The 26730-nt window shown below is 41.4% G+C and overlaps 1 protein-coding gene across 2 annotated transcripts in view; it reads left to right on the top strand.

Annotated features, from left to right (window-relative positions):
* Positions 1-26730, top strand: part of RPS6KA3 (ribosomal protein S6 kinase A3) — a 126585-nt gene that overhangs the window by 68064 nt on the left and 31791 nt on the right. The window contains exons 10-16 of one of the 2 annotated variants that reach the window (XM_067545010.1): positions 591-661; positions 10783-10871; positions 11157-11221; positions 11319-11421; positions 13558-13682; positions 17915-18037; positions 23656-23745. In XM_067545010.1, the coding sequence (XP_067401111.1) occupies positions 591-661; positions 10783-10871; positions 11157-11221; positions 11319-11421; positions 13558-13682; positions 17915-18037; positions 23656-23745 (666 nt within the window). Of the gene's footprint in view, positions 1-590; positions 662-10782; positions 10872-11156; positions 11222-11318; positions 11422-13557; positions 13683-17911; positions 18038-23655; positions 23746-26730 lie in introns of both variants that reach the window. The other variant, XM_067545009.1, reaches the window with a different exon arrangement.

Here is a 26730-nt window from a genome sequence, read left to right as displayed (position 1 = left end):
GCAGTTGTCCATTAAAAGACATTGTAAAATATGCATGCATGTATAATGCGGTCTTCTAAGTGTGAGCCCTCAGACATTCCCCCATACATAAGCAGTAACCATTTTTTAATTGTGCATAACTTTATTATCCAACCAATTTTTTTTCTAGTAAAGACTATTTATATGCCAGATTTCAGTGTTTCACCATTATTTAGTAATCTCTGGCAATATCTTTTTATCTGCGAAAACTATATATATTTTTTGTCTCCTTGGAAAAACTCCGATAACTAAAGTTATTTTGCTCAAGCTTTCAAAGAAAATTTCATTAAGGGAAAAGCCAAGCATAGAAAATTACAACTAAAAAGGTGAATTTTTCAGAAAGTTCAGAAGTTTGTGAACACAGGGTAATAATGGAAACTGTTTTGCAACCTTAAATTTTGTAACTGCTTCTAAGTGTTCGCAATAATCAAAACTTGTACCACAAGCAGTTGCTTTGCAAAGTCTTAATTGTTTATATGCATGACTTTTAAAAGACTATTCAAAAATAGTTGTAAAAATTAGGTTTTGTCCAAGTCTTTTAATGTAATTGATGCAAGTTTTACTCTATACAGTTTGAAATGCTCACGGGTACTCTACCTTTCCAAGGGAAAGACAGAAAAGAAACCATGACTATGATTCTCAAGTGAGTACACTCTTCCTTATATATCTCTACAGGGATGCAATATCTAATTTCTTCTCCTTCCTCATTTTCCAAGGTACTAATAAATCCTCACTCCCTATTACACTTAATACCCTTTTCCACCCACCTAATTTGCCTGTTCTTCCAATCTTTTCCCTTATCAGGTACAAATAATTTCATATCATCCTTTTAATCTTATATTTCCCTAATTTATAGCAATATCTTCTGCAACCCCATCATCTCCCCCATTTTGTCCCATGACACTTTCATTATCCTCTTCTGCCTCCCTCTTTATTGCACCATACATATTTCTGACATAATCCAGTCTTTTAAGAAAAGTCTCCCTCATCTTTTCTTGTTCATTCCCTTCTCCTCCCACTGCTCTTTACATGACTGTCATTGCCAACTATGCTCTCCCTGATATCTTCCCCCAGCATTCTAAAATCTGCATCTACCTTTGACCCTCATGAACTTGTGCTATCTCTAACCTTCTGAGTCACCTTGCTGACAGTATCCTTGACTCTTTTCAATATGGGTTTGGGTTTTGCTTTAGCTATAGTATATAACACGTATAGTATTGTTTACCTTTGTATAGTTAATGATCTTATTTCTGCTGATGAAGGCTTGTTGTCTCTCCTCATTCTCCTTGACCTGACCTCAGTACAATCTTTGACTTTGTGGAACACTCCTCCTTCTGGGATTTTGTCTTTACTTAGGAAGATATCTCTGGTTTCTTCATATCAGGGTTGCATTCCTACCTATCAAGCCACTATTTCTGTTTCTCTTTAACTGTTCTGTGCTAATACCCTTCCTCTGTGGAGTCTCACAAGCCTCAGCTCTTGATCCCTCACTCTGTTTTTTCTCCTTTGTCATTTTATCTATGACTTCAGTCTTAGCTACCACTTATATATTGATACCAAATTGTATCTGTAGACAACTTTAATGACTTCTCCCTGTCCAATGACAGCCTGTTTTGAAAAATTAAATATATGGTTTCCTCTCAAATGCCTTCAACTAAATATCTCGAACAAAAAGGAGCGTTAGTAAACATAAATCCATCTTTTCGTGCATGACTTGGCGCTCCAATTTTTCCTGCTTTTCTGCATGCCATCCGTGGCCTTGAAGTTTCCTTTTCCTTTTGCATCTCTTACATCTGTAAATCTGTTTATCAATTCCAGTTTATGCCACATTGGCTGAAATCCTCATTAATGTCATCATTTTCTGTTAATCTTAATTATTGCTAAATCCTAACTCTCCAAACTCAAGCAGTTTTCTGCTTTGTTGCTGCTGCTGCCCACCTTATGTGTACAAGAAGCACAAACCATACATCATGGCCAGCCTAAAACAGCTGCTTCCCCCATTCATTTCAGGAGCCTGGTCAAATTTTCCTCCTCATTTTAAAATCTGTAGCTTTGTTTCTGCTTACCTCTCATAGACAACATCTTTACATATCTTATTCTGCTTATCCACATAGGACTTCTCTCTGTTCTTCAGTGCAAGAGCTTTCTCAGTGCTTCTGCCATGTGAAACAGCCTGCCTATGTCTTTCTGGCTAATGACTCCCCAACTGTTTTCATATCTCATCTGAGCACACGTCTCTTCTCCCTTGCTGATACTCTTATTTTTCTCATCTTCTAGATTTTAATTTCAATTTTGTAACTATATTGTTTAATTGGGATAATTGTACAAAAATGTGATACAAAATAAAGAATTTAATTATACAAGTAGTTCTACAAGTAATTGTAAATGTTCTGTAACTGCTATTTATTAATGAATTAATACATTATATTTTGAATAATGTGCAGAAGTGAAAAACTGCAAAAAATATTATTAAAAATATTTCCTGCTAAAATAATTTCCTTTTTTTGTTAAGCAGTATAAGAGCTATTGAAAACAGTACCTGTCTTTTCTTTGTAGTACTAAATTGTCTCATGTCTCTCCTTACAAAATAACCTTAAAACCATTTACAGTTGTAGAAATGGTATACTAAACACACATTTGCCACTGTGCACAGTTGAGATATATTACTTCACCACTACTCTTCCTCTGCTTTAATCCACATAAAATGCACTCTTCCTACAGTGTACTTACATTTTCTTGGGTTCTTTGTTTTCAAGACAGGACCAAGAAAGTTTGTTTGTTTAAAATTGAGAAGTTTTGTCATTTGAAGGAAACATAGTTTGCAGCAATGAGATTAACTTTTTATGCATCTGTTTCCTAGCCAATACTTTTTAACAGGATTTGTCTCCACCCATTAGCAACCGGAGACAAGATTGCTCTCACTCATACATCTGTATAACCTAGAAACGCTCCATTGACAGTAGACATTTTTGCTTTCTGCTATGTGCAGTGGCCAGTTGAAGATTTTCAGAAGGGTCCTCTGCCATAACAGAAAACAAGCAATGTCAGTCCTAGTCACTTCAGTTTAAGGAAAAGAAGTTGTCCTGTGACTTCAGGGTGCTTAATATAGTTGGAGCCACTACTGCCTGTGGTAGATGCAAATATGTGGGAGTCTCCACTAGATTTTCTTTTTGTCCATTGATGCTTTTCCAGAGGGTCAGTGACACTTCTACTTTTAGGCCTAGATTTGGTTCTCTCAAAGCAGTAAACCTTCTATCCTGACTTGCCATAGTTAAGGCTTGTCTAGTCTACAAAATTAGGTCAACTTAATTGACCTACAACCATCACAGTAATTCAATCAACTGTTGGTGTCCACTCTACTCTCCTTCTGCTGATGGTGTGCGTCCTCAGCAGGGGCTCTTGCACCGACTGAAATGGGACACTGACAGCTGAGTGTAGGGCACTGACAGCCATGAAGGACTCACAGCTGGAGCACCCCCCACCTGGCCTGGTGTGACAATCCGAACTGTGAGCCCAGCATGGGCTCAGGAAGCCTTCCAGCAGTGAAATTGACTTTGTCGACCTAAGCCGCCTTATATCGACCTAACTCTGTAATGTGGACTGAGTCCCATATCCTAGTTTGAGGAGCTGTCTTGGATGATTATCTATTTAAGAAGGGATTTTTAGTCTTTCAGTATAATCACAGCATATCTGATCTCCTGGTCTGTTGCCTGCAATAACTCTTGTGCTACAGGTTCACACAGTTGTGCTTCTGCAGCCACCAGGCAGCAACACCCCACTCATTACTGTCTACCTCTCAACTGCTCTTCATCTAGGAGGGGAAATAATATGCAGTGGAATTAGTGCAATGAAAGAATTGCATAGAAAATGTACATGTGAGGATGTGATGGCAAGAGGTTCATGATCACCAGAGGAGTAGCTAATGGCCAGACACCATCACCACCATTCAACTGATCATTTTGATATATGTGTACTACAATACTGAAGAGTCAGTAGAGGGGATGGGAAATTTGGTAACTTACTAAGGCACTGATTAATGATGTGTGATAAGGTAGTGGGGAGGTGGCCCTCTCCTACAAGTAGCTCGGCTGATGGCACCTCTTGCTCAGAATAGAGGGAAGTTGGATACCCGCTTGCACTCCGTATTGTGGATCCTTGTAGAAGAGCAGAGGAATGGAAGAAACTTTGGGATGCAATGGGAAGACAGGTAAAGGGTGGGGCACGAGAGGGAAAAGGAAGCCCCCACCCCCTGCTGGCAGTCTTGTCAATTTCACAGTCCTGCTGTGACATTCACAAGGCAGACAATGTAATGGACATAGTATCTTCAGAGATACTGCGTCACCCTAACTACACCAACATAAGCCTTATGCCTCTCGTGGAGGTGGCGTAATTATATCTGTGTAGTAGGGCACTTTCATCGGCGGGAGGAGGGCTATAGTGTAGGCACTGACATAATTAGATAGATATAAGCTGCCTTATGTCAACCTAACTGTGTAGTGTAGACCTGCCCTTAGAATAAAAGTTATAGACTATAGTATAGTGGTAGTGCTCCCTGGTGATGCCCTTACTGGAGTTCAAGCATTGCCCTTCATGTGAAGTGGTGATTCCCAACAGTGACCCCCACAGTAGATGCTTGCTCTGGGTTGGCGAAGCCCCCCTTAAAGAGTGCCGTTCGATCTGTAGATCATTTAAAAAGAGATGGTGGTGCGGGACCTTTCCCTCAAGTAGCACCTGCATGAATAGGTCCTAAGCCCTGACCCAGTATCAAGCCTTTGTCAGGCCTCACCTCTCCCTCCGGCTCCGAAAGTACTACTGCCCCCCTGTTACAGGGCAGGGCCTCTCCAGGAGGGCACAGGAGTTGTTCTCTGTCATTGGCGCCAAAGAAGAGGTCTCATAAGACCTATCATGAGTGCTCCAGGTCCTGGAACAACACTTTTGCCTCCCCTAAGAAGAGTGCAGACTGGCACGGAGCTGGCTCTGGTGCATGGAATGGTGCAGGTGCCTCTGACCCTCCCTCGGTATAGGATAGGGAGTGCAGACATCCCATACTGTCAACTCCAATTCTGGCCTCCGGGCATCTATTGAGTCCAGTACTGACAGGACCAATGCCAGTACCGATAGTGTCTGTGATGTCAGCGGACTTACTCTGCCTTTCAGGCCTATCTTTTGCTGCTGGTCCATGACTTCACAAGGCTGGCACACACGATGGCCCCCCAGTTGGAGAGTGCTGCTGAACTCTCAGGTCACTGCACCAAGAAGCACCCCTCCTGGGGGTTGGGATGGACACAGTATTGGAGCCAGTACAAGCTTTTTCAGTACTAGGCCCTTCCTCGGCACCAACACAATCAATGCCACAGGGTTCTGAGGACATTGTCACTGCCCCTGGTGTTGAGGCACTCGGGTGCTGTGGTACCAGTGTTTGCACCGGGACCAACCTTGCCTATGCACTGACGTTTTCAGCACTGGTGGTGCCAGTTACGTTGGGAGAGCCAATTCCAACCTCTTTCTGGACCACAGATGAGTTGGGTAGCCTATTGGCTCCCACTGGAGTCGCTTCACCCATGTCTTTGAGCAGGTTATCTCGTTGCTAAAATCGGGAGTGCTGGAGGAGGTTCAGCAAGAACACCAGGTCAGATGTTCTACTCTCAGTATTTCCTGGTACTGAAATCCAAGGGTGAGATGAAGCCCATCCGTGACCTCTGCAGGCTTAACAAATACATATGGTTCCACATGTTTACTCTATCAGCTATCCTCCCTGATTTGTCTCAGAAAAACTGATTTGCTGCTCTGGACCTTCAAGATGCTTACATCTATGTGGCCATTCTACTGAGTCACAGGAAGTTTAATCATAGACTCATAGAAGATTAGGATTGGAAGGGATCTCAGGAGGTCATCTTGTCTAATCCCCTGCTCAGTGCAGGACCAACCCCAACTAAATCATCCCAGCCAGGACTTTGTCATACCGGGCCTTAAAAACCTCTTAAGGATGAAGATTCCACCACTTTCCTAGGTAACCCATTCCAGTGCTTTACCACTCTCCTAGTGAAAAAGGTTTCCTAATATCCAACCTAGACCTCCCCTACTGCAACTTGAGACAGTTGCTCCTTGTTCTGTCATCTACCACCACTGAGAACAGCCTAGCTCTATCCTCTTTGGATGTTGAAGGTAGTTGAAGGCTGCTATCAAATCCACCCTCACTCTTCTCTTCTGCAGACTAAATAAGCTCAGTTCCCTCAGCCTCTCCTCGTAAATCATGTGCCCCAGCTCCCTAATCATTTTCATTGCCCTCCACTGGACACTCTCCAATTTGTCAACCTCCTTTCTGAAGGGGGCCCAAAACTGGACACAAAACTCCAGATGTGGCCTCATCAATGCTGAATAAAGAGGAATAATCACTTCCCTCGATCTGCAGCCCAATATGCCATTAGCCTTCTTGGCAACAAAGGACACACTGATGTCTCTTATCCAGCTTCTTGTCCACTGTAACCACCCAGGTCCTTTTCTGCAGAACTGCTGCCTAGCCAGTCGGTTCCCAGTCTGTAGCAGTGCATGGGATTCTTCTGTCCTAAGTGCAGGACTCTGCACTTGTTCTTGTTGAACCTCATCAGATTTCTTTTAGCCCAATCCTCCAATTTGTGTAGGTCACTCTATATCCAATCCCTACCCTCCAGCATATCTACCACTTTCCCCAGTTTAGTGTCATCTGCAGACTTGCTGAGGGTGAATCCACCCCATCATCCAGATAATTAATGAAGATGTTGAACAAAACTGGCCCCAGGACCAAACACTAGGGTACTCTGCTTGATACCAGCTGCCAACTAGACATTGAGCCGTTGAGCCCAATGATCTAGCCAACTTTCTGTCCATCTTCTAGTCTATACATCCAACCCATATTTATTTAAGTTGTTGGCAAGAATACTGTGGGAGACTATATCAAAAGCTTCTTCGCTTCATGGTCGGAGACAACTACTTTCACTACACAATTCTCCCATTTGGCCTCTCTTCTGTTCCTTGAATCTTCACCAAATGCATGGCAGTAGTCATGGCATACCTTAGAAAGATGAGAAACTATATCTTCCCCTACTTCGATGACTTTGCTGAAGATTGGCTCCAGAGGGGGGGTTTTCACCCACATCAACACTGTGCTATGTTTGCTTGACCATTTGGGACTCATTCTAAACACAGTGAAGTCGACTTTGTCTCTCTGTCAGCAAATAGAGTTAATTGGGTGTTAGATTCTACAAATTTGAGGGCATTCCTGCTGACCAGGTGATTTGAGCCCTGTGCCTGAGTTTGCAATCACAACTGTCTGCAACAGTCACATTTGTCTGAGCCTGTGGGGCCACATATCCGCTTGCACCCAGATGGTCCAATTCGCCAGGTTGCGTTTTTGCCCTTTTCAGATGTGGCTCAAGGTGGATTACTGCCTGGCCCTGCTTTCTCTAGATGGGTTGTTTTGCCTTCTTCCATCAGTTCTGGAGTCCTTGCGCTGGTGGGACTCCCCATGCAATGTGTGCCAAGAGATCCCCTTCTCTTGGCCCTCTCCGACCAAGTCAGTAGTTACCAACGCGTCCCATCGGGGTTGGGGAGCACATCTGGAATTTTGAGGGTGCAGGGCCTGCAGTCAGATCAGGAAGCATTGCTTCACACCACTGTGCTAGAGCTTCGGGCCATCCACAATGTGTGCCATGCCTTCCAGGAACGCAGCAGGCATTCAGTGGTTCACATACTCACTGACAGTATCACCACAGTGTACTATGTGAACAGACAAGGGAGAGCCTACTCCAGATTGCTCTGCCTGGAAGTGATCAACCTGTGGCAGTTCTGCATCAAAGAGGATATCACTCTGATAGCGATCCACTTAGCAAGAGTCTGGAACTGCCTCGCAGATCACATCAGCAGGTTTTTCTCCCCACTCCATAAATGGTCTCTGAAGGCAAAGGTCCTTCAAATGGTTTTCGCAGTGTAGGGCATCCCTACAATCAACCTCTTTGCTACGAGGGAAAACAGGAAGTGTCATCTCATCTGATCTTGGGAGGGGCTCAGCCCAGGCTTCCTCGCTGATACTTTCCACTGCAGCTGGGAGTCGACTCTGCTATATGCATTTCCTCCTATTCCAATTATTCCTCAAGTCATCGCCAGGCTCAAGGCAGATCGAACCAGGCTCATTCCAGTTGCCCTGGTGCTGATTCTCAGACTTCCTCGCTCTGTCAGTTTGGTCTCCCATGCTGCTGTTTGTCCTTCCTGACTTCCTCACACAGGACTGCGGCTGCATCCAGCGATCAGCTCCCTGCACCTTACGGCATGTCTGCTGCATGACTGAATGTGGAGGAAGAGCATTGCTCAGAGGCTGTCCAACAGCTTACTTGGCAAAGTGGAAGAGATTTTCTGTGTGGTCCTTGGCCCATGGGACCATCTGGTGAAGACTTCTATCCAGGACACCTTGGAGTACCTGCTACACCTTCAGGAATCAGACTTAGCACTCAGTTAGTTCTCTGAGAGTACACTTGGCTGCAATATTGGCATTTCCTCCACCTATCCAAGGAAAATCGTTTTCTCTAACACAATAGTGATGAGATTTCTGAAAAGGACTTCTCTCCCTGCATCATCCAGTCCAAAAGCTTGTCCCCTTGTGGGACCTGAACATGGTTCCTTCTAATGGGGCCTCTATTCAAGCCCCTGGCTTCCTGACCACTGCCCATCCTGTCTCAGAAAACTGCATTCTTAATAGCCATTACCTCTGCCAGGAGGGGGTGTGAGTTGCAGTGCCTGATGGCTGGGCCTCCTTACAGCTCTCCAGGAACACGGTTATGCTCCAGCCACACCCAAAGGCAGTCTCTGTTTCATTTGAAGCAGGCTGTGTACTTGCCTATATTTTTCCCTAAACCTCATTCCTCCCAGGGGAAACACCTCCATACGTTAGACAATAGACACTGTCTAGCCTTTTATCTTAATAGGACTGAACAGTTTTGTGCTTTGCTCGCCTGTTTGTATCATATGCGAACCACATGAAAGGTCAAGAAGTCTTTGCGCAGATGATCGCTAGATGGATAGCATCTTGTATCAAGATCGCGTATGAGATAGCGTTGGCTACCTCTTCTCAGCAGATATGGGCTCATTCAATGAGAGTGCAGGGCAACATCGATGGTGTTCCTCAATGACATTTCTTTATTGGACGTTCGTATGTCACCACATGGTCATCCATCCATCCATTTACGGACCATTACATGATCACTGCTTCTTCCAGAGCGGACACTAATGTTGGGAGAGCGGTCCTATGATCCTTACTCAGGTAGTTTAAGAACCCTGCCTCCAGATGGAGGTGCTGCTCACTAGTCATCTACTTGGAATACATATCTGCATCCACTCGTTGAAAAAGAAATGGTTCCTTTTGTCACTGTGGTTCTTCCAGTTGTGATGAGGACATATATTCTATGGCCTGTCCTCTGTCCTTTCTGCATCAGAGTCTTCCCTGGACATTTGGTGCAAAGGAACTGAAGGGGAAGGGGCTCAAGGGAAGGGCCTGAAGGCCAGGGGAGGAGGGGCTAAAGGCAGGCACGAGCGTTGCCCCTCTATAGGTACTGCTGGGCAAAAGTTTCTGGCCCTGGAGCATGGGGCATGTGCCTACCTGCTTAGAATACATGTCTGCATCACATCTCAAAGAACCACTGTTACAGTAAGTAACTGTTTCATCCCAGTCTCTTATACCATTCTCATCACTACAGTATCTGATGAAAAAGTGGGGGAGAGATTGAGATGTGATAGTGTGAGAACAAGCATGTGTGCACACCATTTGATGGGGAGAAAAAAAGGTAGGGTGAGGAATTCAGGACAAAGTGAGAATATAAAAGTACTGAAAAGTCAAAACCAAAAACCCGGAAGGAGGACAAGAAGAGATGAAAGAAATAAGTTAAGACTTAAAATGGGGTATAAAACTCACCCAAAAATTCCCAGGTCTATGTTGTGTCAGAAGAATTACCATAAGAGGTCATGGGGCTGGAGGGATGGCACTAAAATAGAGGACTAAATACTATTTATCTTCACATCTTTCCCTTTACTGTCATATTATTCCAGTTTTCCATTTTGAAAAAAGGCAGGTCTTGACAAACTGGTGAAATGAGGGGAAAAGAATTAGACGTGTATATGACAAGTGGTTTATTTACCAAACTGTGATCATTGTGGGTATTGGGACATACACTCTTACACCTGATGTTGCTTTTTCTTTTCACCTGCTTTGTCTGCTGCTATCATTGTCATGGGGGGAGCATTCAATATTTTTTTGATGGTCTCAGGATATATCTCCCACTTGTCTTCTAACTCAGCAATTCCTGTCTGCAGAATTATGTGGGTATTTAAATTGCATCCCAAATTTTGTCCATTTTCTTATTTGAGACTTCCTCCCAAGACTTCTTTTCTCTTGTCAAGGAGACTGCTTACTTGTCATAGACTGGTAAAAAGTAGACTAAAAAATGTTGACTACAAAAAACTACTAATTGTAAGCCTTTTCATCAGCCCCTAATTTCCTTCCTACCACCTCGGTCTCTTATGTTCCTTGCCCAGTACTTGAAATATTTCACTGCAGGAATAGAGAAGTTTAAGGTTATATGTCTACATGATTAATTTAATCTGTTTCTGATGTCTGAAGCCAAATTCTCAATGGTGTTAACTTGCCTGAGGTGATTGGGGTGAATGACTAGAAAAAAGTAAGTAGTTGATTCTTACCTAAAAATGTTTGAATGCTATTAATGTGTTTTTGTTGTATAGAGCCAAACTTGGAATGCCCCAGTTTTTAAGTCCTGAAGCTCAGAGTCTTCTCCGAATGCTCTTCAAACGAAACCCTGCAAACAGATTAGGTAAAGTATTCATATAATGGAAGTTTTAAATAAGTTTATATTTAAGACCACAAAGACAACTAAATACATCTTCAGTTTCTTTTGTAACATTAACGTGGGTTTGGGCACTTGGTAATATTTTGGCAGCCTGTTATTTTTCTAGTTAGCAACAAAATACATTATTATATCATTTAATTTTACTGTTAATACTTATAAAATTAATGCAGCAAAAGTAAGAAATAATTATTTCAGCCAATCACTCTTCAAAGTAAACAAACAACTATTCACAGCCTTTTTTCATAATAGGGGCAGGTCCAGATGGAGTTGAAGAAATTAAGAGGCATTTATTTTTCTCCACAATAGACTGGAATGTGAGTACTTGAGTAAAACAGCTTCGTTATAAGGAAAAGTTTGTTGACAATTGTTATAATTACTTTTAATTCACTTTCACTACTGTCTTCTCTCTAGAAATTGTACAGAAGAGAAATTCATCCGCCTTTTAAACCTGCAACTGGCAGGCCTGAGGATACATTTTATTTTGATCCTGAATTTACAGCAAAAACACCAAAAGGTAAGAGAATAATTAACTGTAATTTAAGTATTCAAAAGTAGAAGAAACTTTCAGTCATTTTAATTTTCATAAATTGTCTTATCCTATCTGGTTAGATTTGGCTGACTACATGTACAAAACCTAAAACTTTATTACATGAAAGATTTTATATAGTGTTTCACCCAACTGTATTGTGGGAGAGGGGGGGATTGTCTAGTCACTAAAGCACTGGAATGTAGACCCTAGTCCTGCAGGAGCAAAGACATATGCATGTTCTCAACATTACTCATGAGTAGTCTAATTGAACTCAGTGGGACTATTTGTATCAATAAAGTCTAGCACAACTTTGCAGGATATAGGCTTAGTCAGGAGATCAGAGTTCTAGTATTACACCGCCCATCATGACATATATGTGCAAATGTCCCTTTGTGTGTCATGCAGAATATTATAGCTTAGGTAATGGAAACTACAATTGTGACTTCGGAATACAGAAAACAAAGAATCAATATTTTCAGCTCAGACTTTGTTTTTCAGTTTTATGTCTACAAAATTAAAGCCCATAGTGAATACATGAGTTTAGTAATGAGAGCCTTAGAAATTATTACAGAAATTTGTGTACATCTGACCTGTGAATGACATAAATATCCCATAACACACATTATGTTTTGCAAATATTATTCCTGAGGGAATTGTGCGCCAAAAGTTAAATTCTGCACACAATATTTTAAAGTGCTGCAAAATTCTGCATATTTTATTTGTCAAAATAACAATATAGTCACGCCATTTTCAATTATTTCGGTAATTGATTTCAAAATATCTGTCAACAAGTACATCTGTAACAATACAGACAACAAAAAAGATTCAGGAAATGATTTTTGATAAATAGGTTCCTTGCTAGGCATATTAGCACATCTGTATGGCTCCACAGAGCAGATGGCAATATTAATATTTATGTTAAGCACAGAAGACTTTAAGGATATGTCTACACAGCAAAGAAAAACCTGCAGCTGGCCCATGCCAGCTGACTTGGGCTTGCATGGCTCAGATTGCGGGGCTGTTTCATTGCTATGCAAACTTCTGGGCTCAGACTAGAGCCAGAGCTCTGGGACCCTCCCACCCTGTGGGGTCCTACAGCCCGAGACTCCAGCAATGAAACAGAAGGACCCTTAGGCCCTGCCCCTCTGCACCAGGGACACCATGATAGCAAGTGAGAGGGATAGAGTCTTGTACGCCTGCCCAGCCTTTGCCCCCTGATCTAGGTGTGGGGCAAGCAGGCTCAGTCCAGCAGGATCCAAGTACAGGCAGCTCGGTGGGAGGTCTGGGTGAGGGAGGAACGGGACACTGCTGAGGGTCCAGGTGAAGGCGATTGGGGCTCAGGATGGGGGTTTGGGTGTTGGGGGAGCATGGGGCTCATCAGGGGGTCTAGGTGCAGGGGCATCAGTGGGGGGTCCGGATGCTGAAAGAGTGGGGCTTGCTGGGGTGGGAGGTCTGGGTGCAGATGGTTGGAGCTCGGTGGGGTGGGGGATATGGGTGTGGGTGGAGGGGGCTCGGCAGGGTGGTCCCGGTGCATGGAGGGTGTGGCTCACTGGGGTGGAGGTTCTAGTGTGGGGGGAACCTGTGGGGGCTGGTCTGGGTAGCGGGAGGTCTAAATGCATGGGGTTGGGGTTCATCGGGGGAATCCAGAAACGACAGGGTGAGACTTGGCAGGGGAGGTCTGGGTGTATGTGTGGGTCGGGGTCCAAATGCATGGGGGTTGGGCGGATGGGGGGCAGCTCCCCATACAGTGACACACACACTCCTACAGTGACTTATGTCTCCACCGGCTGAATAAAGTTCTTTTCTAAGATTAGGAATTAACCTTGTTTTAGTGACAGATGATTGCTTCCGCCTAAATTAATTTTGCTTTAGTGATAGATGGTTGATTTGAACTGTAGTTCATTCGTTCTAAATTTGTATATTGAGGATGCCAAAATATTTTCTGTAAATATCAATCTCCAAACTGGTTTATGGTGCAAAATCCTTTTTTCAGTATTACAAATTAACATAAAATCATCGTTTTATTCAGTGCATTTTAGGAATACTAATTACTTACTGTTTTGGGATGTTTTGAATAAATTGGAAAGGGGACTTTCTGAAGATATTTGTTCTGTTTTTCAGATTCACCTGGTATTCCACCTAGTGCTAATGCGCATCAGCTTTTTCGGGGATTCAGTTTTGTAGCTATTGCATCAGATGATGAAAGCCAGGCAATGCAGACAGTTGGGGTTCATTCAATTGTTCAGGTGAGTGCAATTGCGGAAGATTAAATATAATGAATGAAAACAAATTATTTAAAAATGAGTTGTCTTTTGCATAAAATACGATTTGACTTTGTTATGCCTTTCATAAACAAGATATCTGAAAACACTTTACAATAATTAGATTAATATATATAGTACTGTAATTTTAGACAAACATGATAGGAATTAATTTTCAAGAAATAGCTCACACACCAAGTCTTGTCCTTGCCAGTAGAATCTAGATCTAGACGCTAGAGAGCAGGCCATGACACTGGGAGTTATCCTCTATTCTTTTTCATGAAGTGTCATGAAAACTTTAACATCAACCAAAGACAAGAAGAATATACCTCAGATTATTTTATCCGAAGAACAGCATCTCTGACAATGCAACACCTACTGCTTCTGTACATAGGGTTAAGCATGGGTTTTGACCCTTCTTAAAAGCACGCATTTTACCATCTGAGCCATAGAGGCTATTTAAACATCTGAATAATCCAGCCATTTTGAAAATGTTTTACATTTTCTTTATAAAGTTAATCTTAAAAAAAAAAAAATGCACTTGGATCATTTTCCCTGTGTTACAGGATAAATGTTGGGTTCATATTATGGAGCAAAACCCATCTGAAATATGACTTAAAACTAGAATATAAAGATGGTTTGGATTGCCATGTAGTTTAGATCCTGTAGATTATGAATATAGAGATGATCCCCACCATTCCCTCCCCCGCGCACACAAACACAAACTTTTTTTTTTAAACCTCATTCAAGAAGTTTTTTAGACTGGCATAACTCTTTAACACTTCACGTGTTGTCTGACAACCAATTCGGTGTGTCAGGGTGCACAAAAACTTTTAGTTTCCTAGTAGAATTTGGAGAACTGCTTAAACACAGACTCTCTCACATTAATCTTTATGATGTTATTACTTCTGAAAGTAGTTCAGTTAGCCTGTTAGATAAAAATGCTTGCTGGGTCTATATTCTCTGTTGTTCCTGTGGCATATTTTTGGATAATGAAACTCTGGTTAGAGACATCATTCCATAATCTGGAGAAGGATGACATCAAGCTGGAGTTGGGGAAGAAGTATGCATCATGCTCCTTTTTTAAGTTTAGATTTTATGAGCGTGGCATGGGAATGTATTTATTTCTTGGAGAGTGTGTGGAAAAAGGAGGGATATGAAGCAGTATGAGGGTCTGTGACCAAAAGACATGGGGCCAATAGAATGGGAGAAATAGCAGATGTGTTTGTAGGAAAAGAAAACTAAGTGGGTATAAAAGAAAATGAGGTGCCCAAGTAAGGATTTTTAAGTAAAAAAAAATTTTTCTATCACCAACTTCTGTTAACTTTTTCTTCATATACCTTAAGAAAATATATTTAATTGCTGAAAACTTTTCCCCTGTTGGTAAAGAAAATTAACAAATACTTCTGATACAAAATTATACCCTGTATACTGGTTTAATGTATATTCTGGCTTAGTTCTTTAAAGTGATTGATCAAAATGTGAACACTTCTTGTGTTCTCTGTCTAACTAAATCCTTTTTACTACATCTAGAATGCTCATAATAAATTTATTTGTGCACACTATCTACTTCAGTTGTTTAATGGTGAGGATTTGTGGATATTCATGTACTCATTGATTCATATTCATAGATGGCAAGACCAGAAAAGACCATTGTGATGATCTAGTCTGACCTGTGTAACAGATTATAGAATTTCTACAAAATAATTCCTAGAGCATACTTTTTTTTAAAAATCCAGTCTTGATTTAAAAGTTGACCATGATGGAGAACCTACCCCAGATCCTTGGTAAATTGTTCCAACTTAGACAATGGTTTGTTTATAACATGAATTTTAAACTGACAATGTCCCTTTATTTCTCTGTCTCAAGCAATTTGGATACAAAGATGATAATCACCACATAAAATATAGCTACATTTGATATCTCTCGTTGGTTCATATGTGGACAGAGATACAATTTTCATAAACCTTCATCATTTTCTCAGTTGGCTTCAGAAAAACTTGTGGAATTTGCCCCCATAAAGCATGTACAGTATCCAGAAACTTAAACTGAAGAGAGTAGTATATGGTTTGGAAGAAATAGTCTTCAAAGGGAAACTGAAGAGGGTTGGGGGAGGAAAGAGAAATAAACACTTTTCAGTAGCTGTAAATGACATTTGAAAAGTTTAAAATCACTTTTAATTGGGATAAATTTACAGTGGGCTAAGCATCCTCAGCTCTCACAGGGCCACTATTCAACCCATAAATAGGAGCAGGCCCTATGCAAATTGGCATTGGTGAGCTCCTGTGTATCCTCAGCTGCTATTGACTTTAGATGTGTTGAAACCACTTGCCAAATCCATTGGCTTTCAGAAAATTCTGCCCATCTATGTTTTCTGGCAAAGCCAGCTTCACAGAAACTGCGTTTTTAAGTCCCTCTTAAAACCAATTTCCTAACTTGATGGGGCAGGGAATGTAGTACAGTTGGGGTCATGTATTCTGTTCAATATCTTCATCAGTGATTTAGATAATGACAGGAGAGAATACACTTACAAAGATTGTGGATGATACCAAGCTCGGAGGGGTTGCAAGTGCTTGGGAGATGTGATTAAAATTCAAAATGATCTGGACAAACTAGAGAAACAGTCTGAAGTAAATCGGATGAGATCCAATAAGGACAACTCCACTTAGGAAGGAACACATACAAAATGGGAAAAGACTGCCTAAGAAGGTATACTGTGGAAAGGGATCTGGGAGTCATCGTGGATCACAAGCTAAATATGAGTCAAAAGTGTCACACTATTCCACAAAAAGCAAACATCTTTCTGAGATGTATTAACAGGAGTGTTGTAAGCAAGACACGAGAAGCAATTCTTCCACTCTACTCCACTCTGATAAGGCCTCAACTGGAGTTTAGTGTCCAGTTCTGGGAGCCACATTTCAGGAAAGATGTGAACAAATTGGAGAAAGTTCAGAGAAGAGCAACAAAAATGAGTATAGATCTAGAAAACATGACCTGTGAGGGAAAATTGAAAAAAAATAGGATGTGTTTAGTTTGGAGAAGAGAAAACTAAAGGGGGACATAACAGATTTCAAGTATATAACAAGTTGTTACAAAGAGGAGAGAGAAAAATTGTTTTTGTTAACCTCTGAGGATAGGACAAGAAGAAATGGGCTTAAATTGCAGCAAGGGCGGTTTAGGTTGGAAATTAGGAAAAACTTCCCAATTGTCAGGATAGGTAAGCACTGGAATAAATTGCCTAGGGAAATGGTGGAATCTCTGTCACTGGAAATATTTAAGAGCAGGATGTACAGACACCTGTCAGGGATGGTCTAGATAATGTTTGGTCCTGCCTTGAGTGTAGGGGACTGGACTAGAAGACACCTCAAGGTCCCTTCCAGTCTTATGATTCTGTTCTCTTGGAGTTTACGCTGCTTATTGCCCTTCAGTTCTGAATTTCTGCCAAAAGTTACTGCAACTTCTGCTATGCTCTCTCTTCTTTGCACAGACTTGCAGATGGAGTTCTCAGTACTGCTTCCTCTTCAGGACTTCTCTGCTCTCTTTCCCCTTCAACCACTTCCTCATTCTTATTTCTTCATTTCATGTCTGCAGGATACCCAGATGGCTTCCTGCCAAAGTTATGCATTCTTTGTACAAACTCCCCTACTACTTCCCTATACTAAAATACCATTTCCTTCCCATGCGAAACAGGCTGACAGACAGCCACTCCTTCTGCCTTTTATCCCCATTTTCAGATGGCACTTCTACTTCCATTCCTACTGATGCCTGCAATTCCCAGTGAATTTAATTGCATCCAGTGTCTACATTTCTTACACGAGCACTCCACTTGCAAAAAGTTTACATTCTATTACCATCCATATTTTGCCACATGAGACTAGCAAAAAATGGTATTTATTAAGATTAAGGAGAAGCCTTCTGATCTTTTTGTTCTCGTTCACATTGATTAAATAGAGTCATAACCCTAAATGGAGACTTGTCATACAATTTCTATGATATGCTATGAATATATGGGCTCTATATGATTTGTGATATATCTTATCTACATCATACTAATTTCAAACAGAATTTATTAGGATTTTGAAAAGATTTTGACCTAACAAGACTATCAATTTTAAAAAGTAATATGGAACAAATGTTTCTAGTTCCAGTAGATCTGTAATGTAGATTATGTATATTTTTAAAGTATTCATCAATTGATAATATTATTTTGGTAGCAGTTGCACAGGAACAGCATTCAGTTTACTGATGGATATGAAGTAAAAGAAGACATTGGGGTTGGTTCTTATTCTATCTGCAAGAGATGTATACATAAAGCTACGAACATGGAATATGCAGTTAAGGTAATCTCTTTTTTAGAAAACCCTTAATTGCTAACAAAATTATATTTTCAGAATTTACAGTCATATAGCTCAATATTAGCTTAAATGTATCTACCATAAAACAATAGTAAATAATTTCATTTCTTCTTAAATGAATAGAAAAAATTGTGAATACAAATGTCACATATTCATTAAATGTTGCTTTTTTTTTTTTTTTTTGCTTTTTTTTTTAAATGGGGCGCAGCAGTATTCTCTCCGTGAAGCACCTGGCTAATACTATTAACAGTAAATGAGAGTTACATGCATGCTTCTGGGAGAGAATATACACCAAAGAGATTGCATTATTAAGCATTATATACAAAAATTACCATCATTAGATTAATTTAAGTATAAGTGTTTATTTTAGTTCCAAAGTAGATATATAGATTTTTACATAAATCCCTGTTCCAAGCTGTGCTCTTTGTGAAGTTTAGTACCATTAGTATTTTTTCAGGGGGAACCTCAACTCTGCATTTCCTTGCTTTTTGTTGGTTTAAATCCTTAATGTTTTAACAAAGTTTTTAATATATGTTAAAAAGTACTAAGGAATGCTAAGTGAATCAGCTCTAGGTTTTCTAAAGTGCTATAATAATGATAATGAATAAAAGGCAATAAAACTTGTCTGTACCAACGGGGAAAATTGTGTAACTGGCAAAGCAGGAACAGAGTTTGGCAGACTTTAAAATCTTTTTTTAAGTTTATATTTTGAAGTAGTTTATCTTTTAGAATTATAGAACCATTCAGACATTAAGATAGAACTGTTCAGTTTGGTTTCACACACTCCTGCAGTCTGATATACAGGCTACTCACAAGGAACCTTTGAATTCCAACAGAGGTATTTGTATACATGCCAGCAGTCTGGTTTTGGTCATAAACTGAGAATATTCTCTGTAAAATAAGATGTAAGATGCATTTTCAGGGGAAAGTAGGTAAACAAATTATCTTTCATAATTTAAAGGTACTGAACCTGAAATAAATGTTTACCAAGCTGAATTTTAAATATTTTATCTTCTAAATTGTAGTTAAAAATGTAAGTAAAATTTGAAAATTGTAATTTTCTAAGGTTTTTATTCCAGTAAAAACAGTTACTATATATGCTGCACATTGGTTAAACAGGCATAATTTAATAGTTCCTATGTGTGCCAACACACCCCTTGCATTTACAGGCCGCAGTGCGTGCTAGTGTGGCATTTCTGCAGCTACAGCCTTAGTGTCATGAGCCTTTCCTGAACAAAGGTATTCAGTTGCTCTTGGCCAAATGTTTCTTCATTCAGCAGAGCTTTTTGAATTGCTTCTGTAGCCAAATCCTTTATTCCAATGTTTTGTAGTCTGTTGAAGGCTGGCTCACTAGTGAATAATTTGAGTCTTTGAAGTGTCAACGCTTTATTTTCATTATCATGATCATGCTGACTTGTGCTGGTATGGATTCATTGCAAGTCATTTGATTATCAAGTCCAAGACTGAACAGTTTTCTGGTTTGGGCTGCAATATGGGCATGTAGATTATAGAGAGAGCCCATCTGCTAGGGCTGAGGCCATTCCTGTGATACCTATAATTCCTCCTTCTCTCTTACCAGTGGCATTGAGCCGCGCTTGGGAGTGGTCTGGATCTACCTGATTTGAATCTGTGGTTGGATCCTTTCACAAACTAGTTGCCTCTATGGAACTCTTCAAGTACTTCCAGAGGGGGCTTGTGTGTTTCTGTTTAGTACACAGATCCCAATCAAGTATAATTTGTGTGGTAATACTGGTGAAAGAACAGAAGCATTCTTTTGAAGGCATACAGATGAAGCTCCCAAATTTCATCATGTTGAGCTCTGGGGAAGAGTAGGAGGGATACACATGTACTAACAAAGGTACTGCAAATTGGGATGATTGTTCGTGTTGCTGAGCACAAATGATGCCATCTGATCACAGAAACGTGCAAATGACAAAATAGACAGTAGATTGTTTTAATCTTCCTCAGCCTCAGATTTTGCAACATCCAGAAGTTTATCTTTCAGGTTTTTTTTATATTGCTATAGATAGCTCATAAATTGTGATAATAACAGTTGCCATGCTGCCTGTAGAGTTATCTTGTGAGCACATGTGGCTTTTGTATAATTTTTACCAAAAATCACATGCTCTTATCATTTGTCTACCTGAAATTTCACTTTCAGTCCACATATTCAACAGTCCAGAATCCTATGTATGTTGCCCCAACATTTTTAGGAAGTTCATTGATATATGTAGACCTTCTAAATGTGGAATCGGGATATCTTTATATTCTGGTATAGTCCATCAGAAAAGGAAAGAGTGCTTGATCAATAGTCAAGCCTACATGTTTCTTTTGAAGATATATGACTTGTGCCAATCTTTTTGCCACAATATTCAGAGTATTAACTTCATTAGATGGGGACCAAGTGATAGGCTTGTAACTGTATTTAGTTAATGGAGAGTTATTTTTACTGTGCTCTTCATTAAAATTTGGCCGGCCAGATATTGCATTTTCAAATTAATGTTTGAGGAAAAGTGCTTGTGTTTTAATCCCATGCTTGTGTTTTAAAAGCTGACTGACAGTCATTTGTGTCCATTAAACCATTTTGCCAGGACATCCTCATTGAATTTTGGTTCTACTGTACCTTCTGTGATATTAGCAGGAAAGATATTGAATACCTCTCCTGTACTTTATTTTTTTAAGTTACAAATGGTAGCCATTTCGTTTTTACTTACCTTAAAGTACAAAATTCAGCTTGGTAAACATCATTTTCAGATTCAGCACATTCAAATTATGAAAGAAAACATTTACCAACTTTTCCCCAGAAATGCTTTCTGTTTCTTTAATATCAACTTATCTGGGAATTTGGCCTACTCTATCAGGAGTAGATCTGATTTTTGTGCTTGGGTTACAGGTAGCTTTCTCTGTCCTGAATAGCTGGGATAGAGCGGTGTTCTCACTACTGGTCCTTCTCCAAGCTCTCACGGACTGTTGTTCACTGCCTCACTTTCTTCTATGTTGCTGTTACTATCTGCTACCTCTGCTGGAGCTCCTCTTCTCCAAGAAGCAGAAATAAAGCATGAGGAAGGAAGGCAGTGGAGTGGGCAGGGGGAAAGAAGGATGCAGCTAGAAACAATGGCTTCAGGAACTCATGGAGGAAAGGGATAAGAGATCAAAAGAGGGAGGAGACATCGGGGAAAACCCCACAACCCAGGTGGAAGAGAGGAAAGGAAGCAGTGCATCATGAGGAGGCACGGGCTTGTCCTCTTCAGTGGCAGATGGCAAAAGTGAGCCCACCAGACATTTTCAATTATACCACATGTGAGTAGCAAACCATTAGACTTCACTCCAAGAAGACAGTAGGTAGGAGAAAATAGTACTTGTTAAAGCAGAGATGGTTGTGTAGGGCAACGTCATAGTCTGGTTGGGGGCTTCCATAGATTCTAATAAGCATCTGAATTCAGGATGTTTAACTGAACCCACTCAAAATCGCAGGGGTTTTCCCTTTTCTGATTTCACATGTCACTTATATCACCTTGCTGCTGCTCCAAGGGCTAGATCCACAAAAGGATTTAGGTGCCTGAAGTGGCAGTTAAGCTCTTAAGTCCAACATATAGGCATCACTGAGCTCCTCAAAACTCTCACTCAGCTACTACCTAACTCTCTGTAGGCGCTTGAAGTCTGTAGGTGCCTAAATTTCCACTATTAAAGTTTCCTAGGTGCTTAAAGATATGTCTACACTTTTGTTGATATATAGAGTACATACGTTGCACACACCCCTGACATGGATATAAATAGCAGTGTAGATGGTGAGGCGCTGCTTAGATTTGTCAAGTACAGACACACCAAAATACTAGGATATATACCCTACGCACGTCTCTGCATGTCCCTCCTATGCTATTTTTAACAGTATAGTGTCCCACTGCCTTCCCTTTGGCAGAGCCTTTCCCTGTCACAGCAAAAGGCTCTGGTAGTGGGGAGGCAGCAGGGAAAGGATCCATCAACTCCTCTCTGCTGGAGCCTTTCCCTGCTGCAGCAAAAGGCCCTGGCAGCAGGAAACTGCCAGAGTTTTCTCTGCTGCCTCCCCACTGCCAGAGTCTGTCTTTGCTGCTGTGAAAGGTTCCACAGTGGGAAGCTGCCAAAACCTTTCCTTGCTGCAGCAAAATGCCCCAGCAGCAGGGAGCCTGCTGCTTCCCCCTGTCAGAGCCTCCCCCGTCAGACCCTTTCACGGTTGCATGTAGCTACACAATGCAAGCTGGACACAGCTTGCTTTTCACTGTCACATGTAGCTACACATAGCTACATGCTGCCGCCGCTGCAGACGAGGCCTATGTTTCTGCCAGGGTGCATGAACCTAAGCCCTAGTGGGATTCTCAAACTAGGTGTTGCCCCTCTTTCTTGCCAGTGGGGTTTAATCTAGTAGGCATACTCAGATCATGTCTAAACCCACACAAAATAGGAGGTGGTGGTTGTGGTGGTTGCCTGCCTTATAACTTATAGCTCAGTGGTTAGGATACTCATCTAGAATGTGGGAAACATAGACACAAATCCTGCTTCTGCCTGAGGTGGAACAGGTATGTGAACATGGGTCTCCCCTTCTATGAGAATGTTCTAACCACTGAGCTATAGAACAACCCCTCTTTCTCTGGCCCAGTGCATATTCAGTTATTTTATATACAGTGGAACACTTCAACAGAGAGTCTGAGACACCCCCACCCCCAAATACCCTACAGCCCAGTGGATGGGTTTCCCTCCTCTTGGGAGAATGCCTTAAGTTCAGATCCCTTCTCCACATCAGGTAGAGAAATTTAACCTGGTTCTCCCACATCCCAGGTGAATGCTCTAACCATAGGTCTAAAAATTATCAGAGGGTGGGTGGGGCAGTACTACTACTTCCTCTGGTGTTGTTGCAAGTAACAACTTGGACATCTAACTGTAGGAGAAGAAGGTTCATAGCTGAGAATCCCAAGCAGAGATAGTCGTCCCTTACAGCCTGGAGTTAGATACCTAACTCACTTTGAGGGGCAGGTTTAGGACCCACCCTTCTCTGCATTTCCTATTGACTAGCTTAGGTGGCTCCCCTCTCAGCATGCTGGCTTATGTGGATCTCATTCTTAAGTGCCATTCTCTCCTCATGCATTGTATAGCGAGCCTAGGTACCTAACTTGGAGTTGTGAATCCCACTGGGTGGCAGGGTGCCTATAAGTTAAGTCCCTTTGTGGATCTAGCTCCAGGTGCCTAGCTGGAGACAACCATACTAAAATCAGTCCAGCAATGTCATCCATTCAGGATTCAATAGCACAAGCAAAGTCAGGGGCTTTATGCTTTATTAAATGAATGGTTGAAGTATTATTTACTGCAACATCCCATTTATCATTGTGACCTGAACAACAGTATTGTTATCCACCAACATCCTATCCACCTGAAGAACTTTACATATTCTTCCAAAAGATTTTTTCCTGCCCCACTACCCAGGACTCAAGGAACCAAGTATTGATTGTAGCCAGCATCCCTGGAAACATTGGTGGAGAATGTTGTGCATTTGTACAAATGAAAACATTTATCTGTTGCATTCTTCAGTGTTTAGAAAATATTTATTCTCACAAATTTACGTTGTATTCTAGATTATTGACAAAAGCAAAAGAGATCCAACAGAGGAAATTGAAATCCTATTGCGCTATGGACAGCATCCAAATATTATTACTCTTAAAGATGTAAGTAGACCCCAAAAGATGCATTCTTTGATAGGGTATTGTAAAAGTGTTTTCACTCTTTGTTTTGTATCTCTGTCAAAGAACAACATGCATGTTTTAGATGTATCTAAAAATGTTCTTGTGTCTAATATGAAGAGTAAAATGGTGCAGTTTCAAATGTCTTAATATACTTTTGCCAATATTCAATTTTAAACTAAAATATGTAATTACATTTAAAATAGTCATTTTTGTTTGAGGCACTCAACATAGTAGGCAGTTTATTAATATACAATATAATATTAATAATCTCAATCTGAAATTACTAATTAAAAGAAGAGAGTCATTGATGTAAAAGAGACAAGATGAAGGGAAGGGGTAGGAGGGAAAGTTAATAAATAAAGGTACAGCCATGGTCATTCAAAAACACTTCAGGCATGTGGAAGGGATTAGGTGCTCTTCGAAGTAGAAAGAGATGGACTAATACAGATTTCAGGAGGAGTACATTCTAATATATCTAGGTTAGCAGGCAATAAACAAAAATTAATGAAAGCAGCAACTTGCTCCCTGACTTTCACTAAAAATACCCTGGGGGAGAGTGGAAAACAGAGCTGCTGAGGCTTGCAGCTGCTTCAACCCACTGCTCCAGTGGGCTGGTCTCCCATCAGCTGTTGAGTGCCTAGGGATGGCCCCCATGGCTGGCCAGCCGCTCCAGCCATGCCCCAGAAGTCACGGAGATCCAGAAAGTCGCAGAATCCATGATCTCCATGACCAAATTGTATCCTTACCCATGATGTGCCATGGTTTCTCCTTTGACCAACCCGTTTAGTGCATCATGGGAGTAACATGACTGCAGCGCCTGATCCAGAGGGAAAAACGAGCGTAATGCACCCAAACTACAATTATTCTTCTTAGAGTAGTTTTGGTGTGGGTGCTCCACATCAGGTGTGTGTGCATGCATGCCTTTGCACCTTTGAAAGGAGATTTTTGGTAGCAGTGACTGTTCAGCCTCCACATGTGCCCTTCACATCCTTGTACCCTGTTTTGAGAACACACAGGGCTGTGTGGGAAAACAGCCCTCGGTTCTTTCCCAACCACCTTTCGCCTCAGATGGAGTGTAGACCATGTCTGTTTTCAATTTAGTCTATTTAGGATAGTTAATGTACATAGTTTAGCTTGTTAGTAGATGTTGGGACTGTTGTCCCGTCTTTTTTCGTTTTTGTTTTTTTTACCATTAAGAGGGTTATTCTGGACTTTTGTTCTGGGGTATGTTGGGATCCCTGGTGTCTTCCCAGTCAGTGATCTATCCCGGTCAGTGATGGGCATTCTCCGTGCCCACATGATTTGGGAGACACTCGGGTCCCCAGTAAATACAAAATCTGCACCTCCTCATAGCAGATCTTGGAGGGAGATCAAGTTTAAATTACTGATGATAGAGCAAGTTCTAACACTGACTACTGACCCGTGGTCTGAGAATCCATCCGTATCCAATCCTTCGAAAATAGTTAGTGCCCTGTCTACGTCAGGATACTGCTTACTGACAATCTCAATGGATGCAAGCCCTGCTGCACCATGCACCTCTGGGTCTCGGTCCCCAAAAGCCTCAGGCAAGGCAGTATCTGTATCTGTGTCAACGGTGCAGAGAGCTTTATGTTCTGTGTCTTCGGGTACCAGTAAGAAATGTAGGAGTACTTGATCTCCTGAGAAATCTTGGTCACCGACTAACAAAAAGGCTCTGAAAACCTCAGGTTCCAAGGGGATTTCCATAAAGGCTCCAAGAGGCTCTAGTACCAAGAGGGTGTCTAAAGTGTCCTCTAAAAACCATACTACAAAACAGGACTCTGTACCGAGGACGTCTTCAACTTCAGGCAGCTGTACCCAGACTGATAGAGGTTCTTCCTCAAAGAGATGTATGCCACTGGATCCTGCTGTACCCCTGGTATCTCTATCATTGTTGTGTACCTCTGCATTGGTATCAACAGAGTCTGACCTTGAACATTCTTACACCAAGCTTTTGGTGTCCATTTCATCGGAGCCAAAACTGACCTCCACAGGATCTCATCAGCCTCCTGCTTATGTATTACCAGTACCTTAAGGAGTTCGGATTCTGGAAGGACTTCCTTGTCTCCAGTGATCTGGAATTCCCATTACTTACCAGTGGTGGCCAACTGTCTGTACTAAGATTCTCTGGGTCACTGACTCCGCATCCTTTATTTAGACCACTTTGCTCACCGACTTCCTATAATCCAAAGTGAGCAGTTGTCATTCCCTTCCCCGGATTATTCTCAAGGGAGGACTCTTCCAACTCATCGATTTCTGTAGAGGGTTCTCCTCTTTATTCTATGAGACATCATTCTCTGACCCACAACACAAGAGAGGACAGAAGACCTCAAACCACACCCACCTTGTATGATCACCAGTGAATGCTTCCTCCTATGCCCTATGGGCCCCTCCAGTGGCCTTATTGGGACCCCAGGGCCCTTTATCATCAACAATTCATGAGAGCTTCTAGTCACTTCCATAGGGGACTTTTTCCTAAGCCTACGCTCTCTCCATCTGCACTAGAAGAGGAGAACTTTGAGGAGCAGAAAACAAGGGGTGATGAGGTGACACCTCTTACATATACATCATCATCATTGACTGAGGAGGCTGTAATGCCTCCACCACCCTCCGTGGCAGATGGCTTCAGACAGTTCCAGGAGCTGATGAAGCATGTTGATGTGCTCTAAGTAACTTTAGGAGAGCTCCACAATTTCCATTGTAAACTCTTGGACCTATTACATACTTCAGCTTCCACATGTGTAGCCCTCGCAATCAATGAAGCTTTACTGGACCCTGCTAAGACCATCTGGCACAGTCCAGTGACAGCACCACCCACTTGTAAGCATTCTGATTAAAAAATACTATGTCCCAGCCAGAGATTTGGAATTTATATGTTCTCATCCTTCCCCAAACTTTGGTAGTGGAAGCAGTTAATGAGCACAATAGACAAAATAATGCTAAATCTAT

This window comes from Emydura macquarii, unplaced genomic scaffold (genome assembly GCF_026122565.2).
Source record: "Emydura macquarii macquarii isolate MOO-44397 ecotype Brisbane River unplaced genomic scaffold, CSIRO-AGI_Emac_v2 contig_1043, whole genome shotgun sequence".
Lineage (NCBI taxonomy): Eukaryota > Metazoa > Chordata > Testudines > Chelidae > Emydura > Emydura macquarii.
This window is presented reverse-complemented; position numbering and strand designations above follow the sequence as displayed.